This window comes from Aptenodytes forsteri, unplaced genomic scaffold (assembly GCF_000699145.1).
Source record: "Aptenodytes forsteri isolate BGI_AS27 unplaced genomic scaffold, ASM69914v1 Scaffold284, whole genome shotgun sequence".
Lineage (NCBI taxonomy): Eukaryota > Metazoa > Chordata > Aves > Sphenisciformes > Spheniscidae > Aptenodytes > Aptenodytes forsteri.
This window is the reverse complement of record NW_008794445.1, coordinates 4002222-4021474: the sequence shown is the minus strand read 5'-3', so window position 1 is coordinate 4021474 and position 19253 is coordinate 4002222. Positions and strand designations below refer to the sequence as shown.

The following is a 19253-nucleotide window of genomic DNA, read 5'->3' as shown; positions in this document are numbered from 1 at the left end:
TAGGGTGCCTTTCTGAAAGACCCTAATGGTAGACTTGGAGCCTTCTGTATATAACATACGTATTAAAAAAAAAAAAAAAAGATCTTGAGAGGCAGATGGGAAGAGAGCATGATGCCAGACATCACCTGCAACTCCTTGTTTGTATGGCTGTTTTCTTGGGACTCTGGTGATCTTCTACTTGAACAAAACTTTTAAGTGCAAAACTAGACTTTAATTTTGAGTGGGTTTAGTTGAATGTGGCAACACAAAACATGGCTAAATGAGAAAACGTAATGCAGGCAAGTCTTCCAGGAAGTCTCCAATCTGAGGAGTCAGGGTTCTGTTTCCTGGAAAAGTGTGAGCATTGTCTTAAGATTTATTTAAAGGAAGGAGTCTCTCCATGTGGCTTTATCCAGTTTTTCAGGAAGAGAAAACCACAAGGTGTTTCAGAAATGAAATGCTTTTGTCATCTTTTTATTGATTTTATTTATTTATTTAAATAAAAAAGACAGTGTATATGCATATACTTGTTCATTACCATATGTTTCTTAATGTGTCTAGTGATGTGTCAGGCTTTTACAGAGGCGCTGGCCAGGGTCCCCAAACAATTTTGCAGCTGTGGTCCAGTCCTTGAGGATGAGTCATGATTGCACACACTGAATAATAGATTGAAGTACATAGGAGAGCATTCTTGAAGTGCATTTACTTAGGAGTTGATTATGTAAATATAGATGATCATACATGGTGTTCCAAAATGTATATTTTGGCTGACAAATGTTTTCAGTTAAATTTCATTCAAGGTAATATAAAAGTCATAAGGGATGAAGTTGTAGAGCTTTTTGCTCAAATAGAGTGGACTTGTTCTGACTTTCCATCTTTTAAAACAAAGCAGATGGGGGAAAAAAATACCATGTGTTGTCTTGCTGTGTTGGTTTTCTCCTAAAAGTGTCACTGGAGTAGTTAGGAACAGAGCATGGAGCAGATGTCTTTGAGCATGCCGGTGCCAGTTCTTTCACAGGTTCCTATGGATCCTTTTCATTGGAGTATCTTGGTTTGAGCTTTGGTCAGTTGTATCTTGAGTGTTTTCTAACAGAGGTCTTTCCCAGAGTGAAACATGGGCCTTGGATATCATTCCTACAGTAAATTCAAGAGTAGTTTGAGTGTGTGGCAGGCTTCTCATTGTTGCATCTTTTAACGTGTTAGCAAAATACTTGATTACTCCCAATATTAGCCATAGAGAATAGCTGGAGGGTGAGGATTGTTCTCCTTTGCTTTGCAAAATATTGTTGGAAATTTGTTTCTTCAGGGGCACATAAACAGACCCAGTTAGTAAATGACTGTGGGGAAATATTAACGCTGAAAATGTGCTGCAACTGGTAGTAGGCTGCCAACTTGTATTTTCTTGGAAGTGAGTGATTCCTCTTACTTGCACTACCTAGAAGGTCAGAAAGTTGTAAGGAGAGGGGATGCACATTGATGTACCAGAAAGTAGGAGACAAATACTAAATTTTAATTGCTATTAAAATAGTGAAATTGAGCAGTGGTATTGGTGTGACTGGGAGATGTGGATGCTATACCTTTTTTTTTTTTTTCCTCTTTCTCCCCCTTTAGGAGGGCTTTCGAGCTGCTGCTCTGCTGCTGAACAGCATGCAGTCCTTTCGGGAGCAAAGTAGTTATCACGGAAACCAGCAGAGCTACCCGCAGGAAGTGCACGGTTCATCCCGACTGGAAGAGTTCAGCCCCCGCCAGCAGGCCCAGATGTTCCAGAGCTTTGGAGGAGGTGCTGGCAGTGGACGTCGTGGAGCAACAGGAGCCTCTACAGCAATGCCTGGTGAGAGCTCTGGCCATCAGAGCTACCAAGGTTTCAGAAAAGAAGCAGGAGAGTTTTACTATATGGCTGCCAACAAAGATCCAGTGGCATCAGGAGGGCAGCAGCCACCTCAGCGCAGGCCTTCTGGACCAGTACAGAGCTATGGGCCCCCTCAAGGGAGTAGCTTTGGGAGTCAGTATGGGAGTGAGGGACATGTGGGCCAGTTTCAAACACAGCACTCGACCCTTGGGGGTGTATCCCACTATCAACAGGATTATACTGGTCCTTTTTCTCCAGGGAGTGCCCAGTATCAGCAGCAGGCTTCTAGCCAGCAGCAGCAGGTGCAGCAGCTGCGACAGCAGATCTATCAATCTCATCAGCCTTTACCCCAGGCTTCTAGCCAGTCTGCTTCTAGCACCTCACACTTGCAGCCAATGCAGCGTCCATCCACCCTGCCTTCCTCTGCTTCTGGGTACCAGTTACGAGTGGGTCAGTTCAGCCAACACTATCAGCCACCTTCGTCATCCTCCTCCTCCTCTTTCCCTTCCCCGCAGCGTTTTGGCCAGTCAGGACAGAATTATGATGGAAGCTACAGTGTGAATTCTGGGTCGCAGTATGAAGGCCATGCTGTGGGTTCCAATGCACAGACATATGGGACCCAGTCAAACTACAGCTTTCAGACTCAACCAATGAAAAGCTTTGAGCAGTCTAAGCTGCCCCAAAGCGGGCAGCAGGGGCAGCAGCAACAGCACCCACCTCAGCACGTAATGCAGTATTCAAATGCTGCCACCAAACTCTCTCTTCAAAGTCAAGTGGGACAGTACAGCCAGACTGAAGTTCCTGTAAGGTCACCAATGCAGTTCCACCAAAACTTCAGTCCAATCTCTAATCCGTCTCCTGCTGCATCTGTGGTTCAGTCTCCAAGCTGCAGCTCTACCCCTTCTCCACTCATGCCAGGTGGAGAAAATCTCCAATGTGGGCAAGGCAACATGTCCATGGGTTCTAGAAACCGAATCCTGCAGATGATGCCTCAGCTTAGTCCTACACCATCTATGATGCCAAGCCCCAATGCTCATGCAGGGGGATTCAAGGGGTTTGGGCTGGAAGGACTGCAAGAAAAAAGGCTCACAGATCCAGGGCTGAGCAGCCTGAGTGCTCTAAGTTCTCAAGTGGCCAATCTGCCCAACACAGTCCAGCACATGTTGCTCTCGGATGCCTTGGCACCTCAGAAAAAAAGTTCCAAAAGGTCATCCTCTTCAAAGAAGGCCGACAGCTGTACCAACTCAGAAGGCTCTTCCCAGGCAGAGGAGCAACTCAAGTCTCCCCTGGCAGAGTCCCTTGATGGTGGCTGTTCCAGTAGTTCAGAGGATCATGGGGAAAGGGTGAGACAGCTGAGTGGCCAGAGCACCAGCTCAGACACCACTTACAAAGGGGGTAACTTAGAGAGATCCAACTCCTCACCAGCACAAGGCTCTCAGAATGAGCCATCAAAACTCAGCAGCAGCCCTGCAGCTAGGGAAGATGTGGCCTCCCCTGATGGGAAGGAAGCTGTGGTGGCTGTGGAAAATGCCCCAAAAGTGAATGAAAAGGCAGTTGGGGTGATTGTCTCCCGGGAAGCCATGACAGGAAGAGTAGAAAAGTCAGGTGGACAAGATAAACCTGCACAAGATGATGCCTCCGCAGCCACTCAGGCACCAGCTAGTGCTAGTGGAGCGAAAGAAGCTGGGCATGCAGGGATGCAGCCAGAAACTCAAGGAGGAAGTAAAGGGAGCAAAAGCGGAGATAACACTAACCATAATGGAGAGGGGAACAGCCAGCCTGGTCATGCAGTTGTTGGGCCAAATTTTCCTGCAAGAACAGAACCTTCCAAATCTCCTGGCAGTTTAAGATACAGTTACAAGGATAATATAGCAGCTGGTATACAGAGAAATATTGGTGGCTTTCCACAGTATCCTTCTGGTCAAGAAAAAGGGGATTTTCCGGGGCACAGTGAGCGCAAAGGCCGGAATGAGAAGTTTCCTAGCCTCCTACAGGAGGTCTTACAGGGGTACCACCATCATCCAGACAGAAGGTATTCTAGGAATGCACAGGAGCATTCTGGGATGGCAGGGAGTTTGGAGGGAGCCATGAGGCCCAATATCTTAATTAGTCAAACCAATGAATTGACCAATAGAGCCCTCTTAAATAAAAGCATGGGGTCTCTCCTGGAAGGCCCTCACTGGGGTCCCTGGGATAGGAAGTCTAGCAGTGCAGCTCCTGACATGAAGCAGATAAATCTAGCTGATTACCCTATTGCTAGAAAGTTTGATGTGGAGTCTCAGTCTTCTGCCCATGAAGCGGGAGCGCTCTCAGAGAGGAGATCAGTGATCTGTGACATATCTCCATTAAGGCAACTTGTCAGAGATCCCGGCCCTCACCCAATGGGGCACATGGGTCCTGAGGCCAGAAGTGGAAGGAGTGAACGTCTTGCCCCTGGCTTGAGCCAGTCAGTAATACTCCCTGGTGGTTTAGTATCCATGGAAACAAAGATGAAAGCTCACAGTGGGCAAATAAAAGAAGAAGATTTTGAACAGTCAAAGAGCTCAGCTAGTCTCAATAATAAAAAACCAGGAGACCATTGTCATCCTGCTGGCATCAAACATGAATCTTTCAGAGGCAACGCTAGCCCTGGAGCTGCAGTCTCCGATGCTGCTCCAGACTACATTCCCCAGCAGGACAGCAGATCGACACAGATGAGACGAGCACCTGGCAGAACTGGAAGCAGCAGGGGTAAATCACCTTCTCAATTTCAGGATCTTGCTGATAAGCTGAAAATGTCACCAGGCAGAAGCAGAGGCCCAGGGACAGATCTGCATCACATGAACCCACACATGACACTATCTGAAAGAGTTAACAGGGGTTCCTTGCATTCTGCTTACCCTCAGAATTCAGAAGGCCCGTCTTTGGCTTCAGCATATCACACAAATGCTAGGCCTCATGCTTTCGGTGACCCTAACCAGAGTTTAAATTCCCAGTATCATTACAAGAGACAGATATACCAGCAACAGCAAGAAGAATACAAAGATTGGGCAAGCAGCACTGCTCAGGGTGTGATTGCTGCAGCTCAGCACAGGCAGGAAGGAGCAAGGAAGAGCCCAAGACAACAGCAGTTTCTGGAAAGAGTAAGGAGTCCCTTAAAAAATGACAAGGATGGAATGATGTACCTTCAAGGTAGCTCTTACCACGATACTGGAAGCCAGGAATCTGGGCGCTGCGTTATGGGGAGTGACGGTACTCAGAGCAAATGCACCGAACTGAAACACGGCAACCAGAAGTTGCAGCATCACGAATCTGGTTGGGACCTCTCTCGGCAAACTTCTCCTGCCAAAAGCAGTGGCCCTCTTGGAGCAGCCAACCAAAAAAGATTTTGCCCTCAAGAAAGCGATGGGCATCGACGAGAGGAATCTACAGATTTGCCCAAGCCTAGTAATGCCATGCTCAGGCTCCCTGGCCAGGACGACCAGTCTCCTCAAAATCCATTAATTATGAGGAGGAGAGTCCGTTCTTTCATCTCGCCTATCCCTACCAAAAGACAGCCACAGGATATGAAGAATAGTGGCAGTGAAGATAAAGGGCGACTGATGACTTCAGCAAAAGAAGGAGCTGATAAAACATACAACTCCTATGCTCATTCATCTCAAAGCCAAGATGTTGGCAAGTCAGTTGCAAAGGGAGATTCCTTCAAGGACCTGCCAAGTCCTGATAATAGGAACTGCCCTGCTGTTTCCCTCACAAACCCGGCTAAGACCAAAATATTGCCCCCAAGAAAGGGGCGAGGATTAAAACTGGAAGCTATTGTTCAAAAAATTACATCTCCCAATATTAGGAGAAGTGTTTCTACCAACAGTGCTGAAACTGGTGCAGATACTGTCACTCTTGATGACATCTTGTCCCTTAAGAGTGGACCTGAAGGAGGAAATGTGGCTGGACATGGACCAGAGGCTGAGAAGAGAAAAGGAGAGATGTCGGATCAAGTGGGGCCAGCAAGCCAGGATACAACTGGTGAAATAACTCTTCCAAGATCTTCAGAAGAGTGGCAAAGCAGTGAGGATGATAAAACCAAGAAAGAGGTCCCTGAAACTGCCAGTGTTGGTAAAGAAGGAGCAGGATCCAGTGCAGCACCACCACCTTCTCAGAAGTCAGGTGGTCAGGGAAGGTCTGATGGATCTGTAAGCGGAGCTGGAACTCTGACCTTTTCTGACTCTAAAACAATTTCCCCTTCCAGTGTGTTTACTTCTGAACCAAATCCGAAGTCTGAGGAAAAAGATGGAGATGTGACAAACATTTCACCCAAGCCAGATGGTTTCCCTCCAAAGGGATATTTTCCCTCTGGAAAGAAAAAGGGGAGGCCAATTGGGAGTGTGAACAAGCAGAAGAAGCAGCAACAGCAACAGCAGCAACTGCCACCACCCCCACCACCCCCACCAGTACCTTCACAGTCTTCAGAAGGGGTAGGTGGTGGTGAGCCAAAACCGAAGAGGCAAAGGAGGGAGAGGCGAAAACCTGCAGCACAGCCACGGAAGCGGAAGCCTAGACGGGCTGCTCCGATTGTAGAGCCTCAAGAACCAGAGATCAAGCTTAAATATGCTACCCAGTCTGTAGATAAAACTGACTCCAAGAATAAGTCCTTTTTCCCTTATATTCATGTGGTAAACAAGTGTGAATTAGGCGCTGTGTGCACAATCATTAATGCGGAGGAAGAGGAGCAGAACAAATTGGTGAGGGGTCGGAAAGGACAGAGGTCTTCAACACCCCCTCCTAGCAATGCGGAGAGCAAAGTGCTGCCCACCTCAACTTTTATGCTGCAGGGCCCTGTAGTAACAGAGTCTTCTGTCTTAGGGCATCTGGTTTGCTGCCTGTGTGGCAAATGGGCCAGCTATCGTAACATGGGTGACCTCTTTGGTCCTTTCTACCCCCAGGATTATGCAGCCACCTTGCCCAAGAACCCGCCTCCAAAGAGGGCCACAGAAATGCAGAGCAAGGTCAAGGTACGGCACAAAAGTGCTTCTAATGGTTCCAAGACAGATACGGAAGAGGAGGAGGAACAGCAACAACAGAAGGAACAAAGAAGCCTAGCTGCTCATCCCCGCTTTAAGAGACGGCACCGCTCGGAGGACTGTAGTGGAGCCTCTCGGTCACTTTCAAGGGGAGCTTCTTGTAAAAAAGCAACCACTGATGGTGGCAGTGGTGGTGAAAAGACTCCTTTGGACTCAAAACCCTCTATGCCCACTTCAGAAGGTGGCACTGAGCTGGAGTTACAAATTCCTGAACTACCTCTTGACAGCAATGAATTTTGGGTCCATGAGGGTTGTATTCTCTGGGCCAATGGGATCTACCTGGTCTGTGGCAGGCTCTATGGGCTGCAGGAAGCTGTGGAGATTGCAAGAGAGATGGTGAGTACCTAACCTTGCTATACAAAATGATTTGTTTTCATTTGCAATATGTATACCATTTGTAATACCATTTTTTTCCTTGTTCTTACTTCATGTCTTAAGCGATCATCTTTCATCTTAAATAAATCTCTAGTGATGCCCTTTTGATGGCCTCGTTCAAGTCTCTGCCACACCTGATCAGACAGATTTTTCAGGCATCAAAAAGCTGGATGCTCATTACCTACTAAAAGTTCTGGATGTCCAAAGGCTTTCTCATGACTACAATGATCTTTTTTCTCCTCCTTATTTTATCCTATTAGGTATTTAATATTCTCTAGGGCTCTTCTTGGAGTCATACAGTGAAAGGACAAGTGGCAGCAGACACAAATTGCAACAAATAAAATTCCAATTCAATATTAGGCAAAAAATTTCACAGTGGGGTGGTCAAATATTGGATTGAGGGAGGGGGAATGACAGAGAAGCTGTGGAATATCTGTTCTTGGAGATGCACAAATGGGACTGGGCAAGGCCCTAAGCAACCCACTTTACTTCTGAAGTTGGATCTAGCTTCAAAGTTGGCTCTGCTTTCAAGCAAGGGTCCCTTCCAATCTAAGTTATTCTGTGACTGTAATACATATTACACAACTGTAGGAAAATTTGCAGTCCTTATAAAATAAGGTGGGTAGAGTAGAATCGCACAGAGGTCTGTAAGCTTTAAGTGAAACGTGGATGGGTTTAATATTGATGAATTCAATATGAATTTTACCACAGATCATAATTATAATTTACTTTCTGCAAAGTGTGAGTATACAGTGAATGAGAAGAAATTTGTAAAATTTAAGCAGGGACAAAGGGAGAAATCTATTCACAACCACCTGGTTGTGGATGGAGACACTCGCTATTCTTGATTTTCTGAGACATAAGCTGGCACTTTAAAACCACAGTTATGTGGCTTGCTTTGCCATTATCGGTATGCTGCATCCCTTTATTTATGGTTACCTTTTGCGTTATGCTTTCTGTCCTGGGCCAGACCATGGAAGAGGCACTACACTACTTTTTCTGTTACCTTCAGATTCTTCCTTTTCTAAACAGCGTTGGGATCCAGTTTTTATCCTGTCTTCGCTCTGTATTGTTACACACAGTGTGCTCATTTCCTCCCCATGAGCTTTTCTCTTCAGGTTTGATTCCTGGCTTGTTCTGCATTTTTGCTAACTGTTCTTTGACAGTAATTACATGCTTCTTTGCCCTAACTTGATTTGGCCTGCATTCTTGTTTCTAGCCTCTCATTAAACAAAGTCAGTTAATTTCATTTGGTTTTCATCGAGCCATGCCTGCATGCTTATTCTGATGCAACTGCTGAATTTCTTATCTCTGATAATTGCAAGGTTTCTTTCGGGATCTCCACCACTGTTTTGGATTCTACTCGCAATGTGGCCATGTTTTCATGTCTTGTAGTTCACCAGTATTTTGAATTTGGATTGCTCCAGCCTGATTTTCACTTTTTCCTGTTTTCAGGGTGTGTCTTTCATTTATGATCCTTGTTCTCCCAATAGCAAATGCCTTCTGCAAGTTCTTGAACCACTTGAGTTGTCCTCCAGCAATCCTTTTTGTGTTCCTGTACCTGCAAAGGGGGTATGCCCGGTAGAAACATGCTGTGCTGATAGGCTCTAATCAAACTTGACAAATAGTAGCCCATTATCCACAACATTTTTATATGGGTTTTGCATGTTGTTTGACATCTAGTTCTTTCTCTGCATGGGATCTTAGGGTTAGGTTCAGTCAGACTTTCTGACTGAACACACTTTGGTCTACCCTTTATCACTTTTTTCCAACCATTATGATCATCTCCTTGTCACAAATAGATTTTTTTCTCTTCTTAACCCTTTCATCTGCCCTTATGGCACCGTACAAGAACATCTCCTTACCTCCCTTGAACCTGGTGTCCTTTCTCTCTACCTCTTTCCTTTAATCACTTGCTCAACTCCTAGGTTTTCTTTTCCCTCATAGTACCTGTAGACATGAGTGTTTCCCATTTTTTTAAAAAAGTGTACAAAATGCCTGTGGCCTCTCTTGCCTTTGCAACTACCTCTTAATTTCCTTTCCCTTTTTTCATGTCAGAATTCTTTGAGTGCATTGTCTGGGGCTCTTGTCCTCCACTGTGGCTTCGATTGTGCTCTACTACAATTGTTATGAGTGTTTACGGTGATCTCTTCCTAGCTAAGGTTCAGATCCAGTACTTCATTTTCCTTTCCCTGTCAGCTACATTTGTCACTATCAGCTGTGCTGCTCTTGGAAGTGTTGTTCCACCATTGTTTCTTGTCTGTGTCCTCTTTGATTACCTCCTTTCTTTCCACTATTTTTTGCAGAGGCTGTTGTTCATTACTCCCAGCTTTTTGTGTGGGGTTCACTGAAGCGCTGCTTATGCTTTCCTTCCCTTTATCCTGGAATACCATGCCAGTCACTTTTTTCCAGAGTCTTGTAGAGCTTCCTTTTTGCTCCAGGTTCACGTTCTTCTGCCACAAAGTTAAAAATTGTTCTTGAATTCATGGTGAATTCTCAGACTCTCACTTCAAAACGTGGCTTTTAATCTACATCATCCTTAATCCATCGTCTGCCGTCTTGTTCTGATTTTCTTGTCACTCAGATTCACAGTCTTCTCATTTGCTTTTAAAATTATTTCTTCCTAATCCTTCCTATTTAAGGCTGTAAGAAATACTGCTTACTTTCTGTGTATGAGAAGTAATATGTAGCCTTTCAGTGCTCTCCACTGTTCTGTCTGGATCCGTTTTTAATCTAGTTATAAGACTCTGAACTTTCAGAGGCAGGGACCATTTTCTTGTGTGTGCTTTGTTTTGTTATGTCTTATACAAACACAGTAAGAGGTGTCCTAGCTGAATGCTGGGCTGTTCTGCATTACGTCCGTAAGAGTAATCCATCTTTCTCTTTCACCTCTGTCACAAATAATGGAATAGGTTTTCTCCTAGCATTATTTTTTCCTTAACCTTTTTATCCTATTGTAGCAAATTGTAGTGCTGTATTCTTCTCTGGAAGCAGTATATCCTTCCCCCTTCAGTTAGGAGAGGGTTACGTGCAACACAAAGATGGCAGTCAGGGTATTCAGAGGTGTACCTGCCAGAAGCCATTCCCAGGCGGTGGAAAGGCTCTGTTGAACTAGACTCTTTTGCCCTGCTGCCTGAGGATAGCCGCCTGGCTCAGACAGCTGATTTTCCTATGCTTGTTGCGTATGCTCTTTCTTTACCTCTTCCTTGCTCTGCAAGTGCATTTTCTTTTTGTTCCTTCTGACATGCAGTTCATCAGTGTTAGTGTCCTGGAAAAGCAGATGTGCAAACCATGTAGCTGCTTGCTAGCAGGTGAGAGTAGACAGATGTGTGCACAAGCATACAGGAATCTAGGTCTTAAATTTGGTCTGGGGTAAGGAGAGACATTAGTTTATGGCATATGAAGGGTCGTGAGCCTGGAAGTGAATAACTCATGTATGTAACGCATTGTGTGCAAATGAAATACTGCCATAATTCAAAATCTGTGTAAACTGTTTGTAATACCCACAAAGGGAAAATGCGCACCAAATTTAAACTGAATCCATACCGTTAATATTTTCTTTAGAGATCTGGCTCTGTTGCTTAGGCAGAATCCTAGTATAGAAATAAGAAGCTTAAACTTCTAGTCAAAGGCCATAAACCATCGAACCATAATGTAGAGGCAGTGGCATAAGTAACACGCCCTGCATTTCTTCTTCTCACACCAATTTACCTGTTTTTTCTCACATGGAAGCTTATTATAGATTCCCACCCCCCCAACACCTCTGTTTCTCATTTGCCTTCCAGAATCAGGAAGGAATTTGAAGCATTTTTCTTGCTATGTTAAGTTTTCTGTTCCTTATATGAATAAATGTCTGTGTCTTACTGAAGTTGTTTGAGAACAGCCCCATAGTCAATCTCACAAAAGGCTTAGAACGTATGTGAGGTTGCTCAAAGATCGACTTGCACCAGATGCTCTAGAAGAATTTGAGATGAGAAGGTATTACCTTAAAAAGGTTTATCAAACTGTGAAGTGACTCTCCTGAGCTTTGAGCTTTCCTTAAAGTCTGATTTCACCCTAGACTGAAAATGGTGTGAATGTATTATCGTCTAAGCGGCAATCTAGCTGGTTTCCAAAGTGCTAGAATCTGCCTTTCTTGAAGGCCAAAAGGTGTTCCTCTTGCTCTGGCCATTCTAGAGGGCTTCTTGGTTCTAAGCATGTGAATAGCTGATCAGATGAATTGGGCTGCTTCAGATGCAGAATGACTTAATCCTTCTCCTTATTTTGAGGTTCAAAGTACCTACCCCAGCAGATGGACATACCTGCCAAGTAGTCTGTCTTTCTCTCTTAAACTGCTTGTTAAACCATAGTAAAGGTGCTAACTGGCCTTCTTGCAGTTGGACATTTTTGGTTCCAATTTCATTTTGGCTAATGAAATCTTGAACTGAAAAAATGCTGCCTCCCTAGTGCTGGATGATCCTGTTGCCTATAGAATGCTTTCTTTCAAATATTGAAGGTGACCATGTTTTTGGACTAGGTAAAGCAGATTATAAGTGATTTGACATACGATCCTTGCCTTATGATACTAGGAATCTTAAAGAAGGTATTCCTGCAGCAGGTTTGAAAGTATATCCATATTCTTCCTCTGGAAATTTTTTGGTCTGTCTTCTTACAGTCATGTCAACCACTTCTTTGCATTTATAGATTTGGAAAACTAACAGTTCATGCAGTTTGCTACAAATTTAAGGAAACAGTTTCCTAGTAGTTTATCTTCTCATTGTTTTCCTATTCATAAGAAACTCATTTTCATGCAAGATGAAATCTTTGTTACCTTTGAAACTGGCAAAATTATGAAGTCACTTTGGTAGTTGTCAGCAGATTTAATGTTCAAAAGAATTGATGGTCTTTCTTCTCAGTATTAAATTTCAGAAGCTGTAAGTGAAGAGAAGAACAATGCAGAGAACATTCTTTGTGTTAGGTTGAGTTGCAGAATCTGAGAAGATAGTTCTACTATTGTTTTCTAAAAAGCTGTTCACTAGGAGGTGGTATGCTGTTTCCAAGAAACTTTTTCATAACACACTTTTTTTCTAAGGCAGAGGCTCTGGCCTAGCCACAGGTATTACTTCTGGGTCTGTCCATCCCTCTGTCGTGTGTGTCCCCCCTCCCCGCCCTGCCATCAGAATTGACCTTGCTGAAGGTAAATCTAGCTCTTGTTTCCGCTGACAGTGCTCTGTGAAAGGAAAGCTTGTTTATATCCCCCTTTTAAAGATCTCTTTTAAAAGGTCTAAAGAATTTAGTGCTTTTCTCATCAATCTCTGCTTCATTCCCAGCTTAAGAAATCTTTTAATCCTTATACATGGAAAGAAGTCCTTGGAACCTGTTTCCTTTGTTGCTTCTTAATGAAAGGATCATCTTGGGTTTCAGTCAGGAGAACTTCAGAGTAACAAGCGGTGAAGGGTAAAATCTGCCCATCACCTACAGTATAATGGAAGGAGATTCTGGGCTTTCTCTCACCAATCTGGAATTTTGTCTGTCCGATTCTCCATGGATTATCTTTCAAAGCCTGCTGCTTACCTGAAGAGGACAGATCTACCTGCTTTAGGACTGTTAACAAGCCTGTTCAGAAGGTCAGACTGACATTGGAGAAAGTTCTTAAAAACCACATATCGGCTCACAGACATTCAGAACCTAAATGCATGTCTCTTTCTTTGCAAATTGATACTTAGATATTTGAATTTTTCATTACTGTTGGGCAGTGGCAGCCTCCTGGCTCATGTTGAGTGTGCCTTTGTTAGTTTGTAGGGCTGGAGGTAGGTTTACATATGCTATCCAGATTTCACGGAGAATAACACCTGGTTTCGCACAGAAAAGTTGTCCTTGACCACTTAAGACTCCTGCTAGTTGATCTCCCAGAGTGTCTTATCTGTGGAAATCAGTACTGTAGAGGAAATAGGGATTGCCTATCTATAATATTTTGTTTACTGTGTTGCTTTCTTAGAAACATTTTCTTTGGTTTACCTCTACCATTCTGGACCCTAGCTGTAAATTGGGTAAAGAAAGGTGCCTAGAGGGATCACTAGGAATTAAGCTATTTATATGCTCAGATTTGGGAAATCAAAGCCTAACAAAAATGCTCCTACACGCTGTAAGTAATTGCTTTTAAAAGGTTCCTAACTGTGTGGCTAATCAAATGCCTAAGCTAGGGAATCAGTATGAACTGAGAAAATTGTGGAAGGTTAGCTACCTCTGGCAAAACAAAGCAAAACAGTTTCTAGCCCCAGAAACCTGAGTAGTGTATCACCATGAGTCTGAAGGTGTCAGTTTATTCTGAATGTCTCATTTGGCACAGGTGTGCTTTGTTATCCCTAAGCCAGGCTAGGAGTGAGTTGCTAACAGGAGGGGTGATCCTACTTTATCCTCTTTGCAAGCTGCTTGCTCCCACTATTTCCCTTGTGCTAGATTTACCAACTGTGCATTTGCACAGTGGGTTGATTTTTAGCTAGCTAATCCATCAGAAGACTAGCTTGGAGTGGGGGATCTTTGTGCCAGATCAGCCATCTGAATCCGCTTACTCTGAACCATGTTTGCTGTCTCTGATAGGGAGGGCCCTTTCTGCTGGTAATTATAACCATTAGATCAAGTTAGCCATAACACAAAATTGTGCCCAGGTGATGCCACCATGTGAAAGTGTTTTAGGTCCACAGTGCTACTGTTTCTAAGTGTTGGGAGATGAATGCTGACCTTTTATTCATTATCCTTCTTTTTAGAGAAGAAAAATGTGCAGAACCTGACACTTTTCCTTTTTTTTTCTTTTGTTTTTTTTTCCCCTCCAAAAAGCCCCTCAAGTGAAGTTCTGCGTCAGGTCAGGGTTCAGCTGAAATAATAATCTGCTGCTTCAAAGACCACATGCCTGACAAACACAGGAAGGAAAACCTGTGTTTCTTATGTCCATACCTGTAATAGTAGGGAGAAATTTCCAGAGTAGGAAGAAGTGACACTGGAGCTTGTTAATTTTTCACCGTGGGGAAAGGGAAACTAACAAATTTAAAAACTGCCTGTTAGCAGTGGTTGAAAAAAGGGTGTGTAGAGAACATTGTCTGCTTATTATCTCTGGCAACAGCTTTTAGTATGCTTTAACTGCTCAAGTGAGGAGTGCCACTGAATCTCAAGGCACCTTCTACAATTACCCTTAAAGTGGTTGAGTTCTTGGTCTTCATTGACGGACTGTGTCTAAACACCTAGTTGCCTGAGCTGGAAATGTGTTCTTTCTTTCTTGAAGACAGTCCTTAGTACAATTAGTTTAACATTCGTTTTCATTCCTCAGGAAATGGCAGTGTCTTTAATATTCTTCAGCAGTGTTAGAAAAATAAGGAAGCATGAAATTTCGGGTGGAGAAGAAATTCTGAAAGACAGGCTGAATAATGAAGTTCAGATTCACTTTTCTCAGAAAGGCATTGCCATCTGCTGCGCTACTGAAACTCTCTGTGTTGTCATGACTCCTGGTCTGTGAGAGTGTGCCGCCACAGAGATGAGAACCTGGTAGGAGCCCCTGTTGTATCTCAGTTCATTGCCTTCCTCTGGTAGGAACCTAGAAGTGTGAATGACTAGCGCTACAGCACTTTATAGCTCACAGCAGCTCTGTATATTGGTATCGCAAGCCTCAAATGCCGAAGAGGTGAGCAGATAGAATCCACATCTACATTTCTGATGCATATATTTCAATATCTTGAGTGATTGGAAACCATTAATTACATTTGTGAAATGAAGCTGGCTTTCCTTGGCTTTACTGTGAGTAGAAATCAGGTAAAACTGGTGCAGCATATTGGTGATCATGGATTGTAGATGGCAGGAAGTACAGTTTAGTTGAGGTCTCAAACTTAAAGGTGATATTGGGAAAAGAGGAAAGACTGCTCCAGTATTGAGCTTTTGTATGGGGGCAAAGAGAAGATGAAGGGTGGGCAGGGAAGTAATTTCTGTGCATCTTTATTAGCAGACTCCTTTGCCATTAGCTTGTCCCGAAGTATGGGCATTATGTCTGTGCTTGCATGTGGTTTTATATTTTACTGTTTGTCTAGCATGTGGAGTGAGGAAAGCGGAAAATAGATGTACTGACAATAGAGTGTTGGGAAAGAATAGGATGTTTAACCACTTACGTTAGTTGTAGCCAGGAGCACTGGAAACTTGTATGTAAAAAGGAGGAGCTTGCTCATTCCACAGTTGTGGCCTTTCTATAAAGCATCAGGGATCCTCGAAATCTATGTACAATTTTCATTTAAAAATACATTTAAGTAACTTTAATTTCTAAGAAGCACTTCCAAATGTGAGTGGGGCCTTCTCTGTGCAGGAGATTTCTAAACAAAGCTTTAGAGCTTTTTGTCTGGCTATCCACAAGCTCACACAATCCTTTTTGTAAGATTTAAGTTGCCTGTTACTGTAAAGATGCCAAACTCTTGCTAAATTCTCAGTAGCGAGTGAATACAAATCCATTTATCTGTTATTTTAGCTTGAATCTTTTTAAGCTGTGCTGGCAAAAAGGTTGTTAAGATTCCCTAAAATTGGGGAAGAGGGTTGTTGTGCTGTTTGTGTTTTGTTTTGTTAACTTAAACTGAACTTATTTTAACTTAGACTAATTCCAGATGGTTGTCACTTGAGCTGTATCCCCTTCATTAGAAGAATGCTACTAACAAATAAGTGTTGAAGGACATTCAAGAACTTTGGAAGTTTATTCTGCTCCACGCCTCTGTGTTTAAAATGGCCTATATTTGATTACAACTAGGCGAAAAATGCAAACCCTAAATATTTTCCCTGATTTTGGAAAAAAATATTACTACTTAATCTATCTTTGCTCATTCAGTTTGATAAGAGGTTAATTTCTGGAGGTAAGAATTCATGACCTGTAGTATTGTATGTATTATTAAAATTACATTCTATCTTTTGTAAACTTTTTAAATAAAAAAAAATTACAGTTTCTCCATTTTATTTTTAAAATCGTTACCCTGAATCCTTTGATCACTGAATAAGCAAAAATAATGCTAAAACTATACTAATGTTCTACCATTTATTATTCATAATAAAGGAAAGCTCTTCAAATGCTGTAATGCAAACCAAGTTCATAAAAAGCTATGTAAGCATAGTGCTTTGTGCAGTAGCCAGACTCGGGTAGGAATGGTGCAGGCAAAACTGAGACACTGATTGTGGTGTGAGATTTTTTTAAAAAATACAATATAGAAAGCAGTTTTTAAACTTTTTTTTTCAAAAGTAAATGTTCTTCTATTTGCCCGTTATAAACCTAGTTATATAACCCCAATATCTTTTTTTAATTAGAAATATGTTCTGAAAGAGGTTAGATTAATTTCCCTAGATTTAGAAAGATGAGTAAAAATAAAACTGAAGTATGATGAGTATTCATGTAATAATTTTAGAAACTACAGCAAAATTAAAACTCAGTTTTTTGCCTTGAAGAATGTTACTCTGCAGATACAAGAATTGGAGAAAAGAGGTTCTGTCTGTGCTGTGCATTTTGCCTGAGGTTATGGAAGAAGATAGGAACAGAGTTTGGGTTCCCTGAATCTTAAAACCATCCTTTTCAGCTAATCTAAGCTATGCTACTCTTAGTGTTGTGCTCGGGGTAATTTTTTTTTCTTTCTTGGCAGAGGAAATACTTTTCAAACAATTTCATACACTTAGCTGGACTCTGTGTGAAGTACAGGATAGTCTTCATGGATAGAGCACTTTGGAAAAAAGTTATTAATGAATCTTCATTGTTATGAATTGAATCTCAGCCAGCTGCTTAGTGATTAAAGTTTAATTGCATGATGATTAGTTTTCATTAGTAAGCAATTAGCATTTAACAGCAGTCTTGTATTGCTAAAGCTATGGGCGAGCATAAGTGGCTTGAGCCATGTTGAGAAGGTACATAGCTGGAGATGTGGGCACAAAGTTGTTTGGGGAATATGGGGATGGGAATTCTGATGTTAGTTGCCCTCGATAGTTCGTTCCTGCTGCAGTGTTGAGATAGGAGTGGGAAATGGAGCAAATGGCCAAAACAGCACAGCCTGGACATAGGTCAAGAGGCTGGCTGTGGATTAGCCCTCATGTAGGGAGTTACCAAAAATAGTCGTCTTCCTCAAAGGGCCGTTTGAAGTTCTGAGTTGCTCTTACAGTAATGCTGGTTTTCACAGTCTTATCCCACTCCTTGCTACAACTAAAACTCATTTTTCAGAGTCCGTGTCGTGTCCCCCCCCCCCGCTTGATGAAATTCCCATTTTTACTGTGATGGCAGTCCTTGATTGCTTTGTGCCACAGTGGGGTAAATTAGGGGAAAGATGAGTGCAGGGCAAGGGCTGGGGGAAGTGGAATAAGATGAGGGTGGAGGGAGGTAGGAATATAGCAAAAAGGTCAAGGCTCCTTTGCTGTTAAAGGTACAAAAGAGCGAAGACTGTCCCTTGTAAACCACTTCTGCTCCACTGAGTCGTCTGTTGTGAAGATGAAATATGGTGGTAATTTCATTCAGGCTAAGTTAGGGTTGTTAGAAGCCATTCTTCTTCCCCACGCCTCCCCTTCTGCCAGCACTACTGCTCTGTGACTGAACCAAGTCAGGTAGCTGATCTGGCCAGCAAATTCTACCCCCCCTCCTCCCGCCCCCCTCAATTTTTATCAAGCGAACTTTTTGGCTGGACCAGCTTTCTGGGCTCTTAGTGTCAGTACTGATACAGGGAAATGCCCCACCTAGGAATAGGAGGGGACAGCAGGTTGTGCAAGTACAAACTGATGTCTTAAAATGGTTTAGGAGTGGACTGGTCAAGACCATGACTACAGATAGAAAGTTTTTCCAGAATGATATTACTAATTACAAAAACTAGTAAATTCAATAAAAGGTACATTTTAAAATTTGTCTAAGGTGGTTCTCAAATGTATATAGCTTTGCAGCATTTATTACTGATGTCAAGTGCAGCCATCTAGTTGTCTAGACATATGAAAAAGTAGGGGTTTTTCTTTATTATTGCTGTTCCATGATATAGAGGCACTAGGGACTGGATACTCCCTCCAGTCCTCTGGCCTAATTTGCCAGCCGGAGTAACCTAAAGCAGGCATTTCTCTTCAGTTAAAAGGATTAAAATAGGTGCCGTTTCTTTTGAGAAATTCTAGCAGTGCTCAGGGTGTGACTTTAATCATGTAGATCTACTTAAGTTGTCTTTAGACTTGCTGAACTGTTGGTAAGGGTAGACATAACAGTGTAGGACTTAGCGTAAAATACCAACCCTGCTCAAAACACAAAGACTGTGGTGAGTGGCAAAGCCTGCCCAGGGCTCTGCGTGCTGCAGCTGTGCTGTTTGTCAGTACCTGAGCTACCAGTGGTAAAAATAGATTGTGTATGTCTTCCTGAGGCCTGGTTGCACAACCGATCATAGCGTAGATACAGTTAAGCCTTATCTCAACCAGCTAATTTTTGTCTGTCCTAAGCTTTCCTTCTGTTTGGGAAAATATTAAAGGTTGATGTTAACTGGTTGTGCAGTCTTCACTTACTGATGATTTTTTTTTCCCCCCTGTTTCTAGCTCCTTGCATATTTTCTTTTGATTTATGCTTAGGTCCCTTAGTTCTAACTCAGCTGTATGTTTGTCTTTTTCTCATGGCTTATCATTTCACAAAATGTGGTTTTGTTGGTACTTTGCACCATACTGCTGTTAATTGCAGCTTTTCTTGCACCTCTGAGTCATTTATTCTTACTGAGAACTCACGCTTGCTATGTTTCAGAAAGTTATTGATGATTAAAGACGACTGTCCAGCTTCATAAAAGACTTGCTACTAAGGGAGGGGGAAAAAGGAGGAGGGTGTCCTGGCATGTATCTCTGAAATGGGGACTTTCTCTAAAGGACACTGCTGCTCAGTGCAAAACTTAAAAGGAAAAAAAAAAGGGGGGGGGGGGGGGAATGGGAGGGAAAGGCAACTTCATGTACTTGAGTTCAGGTTTGAGAGCTGTGAACTTTTCAGACTTCATGCCTGCGCTGTCAAA

At 42.8% G+C, this 19253-nt stretch overlaps 1 protein-coding gene across 2 annotated transcripts in view; it reads left to right on the top strand.

The window, feature by feature from the left end:
• Positions 1 to 1587: 1587 nt before the first annotated feature.
• The window catches only part of TCF20 (transcription factor 20), a 45395-nt gene continuing 27729 nt past the window's right edge, over positions 1588 to 19253 (top strand). For both annotated transcript variants that reach the window (XM_009290037.2, XM_009290036.2), the window contains exon 1: positions 1588 to 7221. In XM_009290037.2, the coding sequence (XP_009288312.1) occupies positions 1627 to 7221 (5595 nt within the window). In that variant the 5' untranslated portion in view covers positions 1588 to 1626. The remainder of the gene's footprint in view (positions 7222 to 19253) is intronic.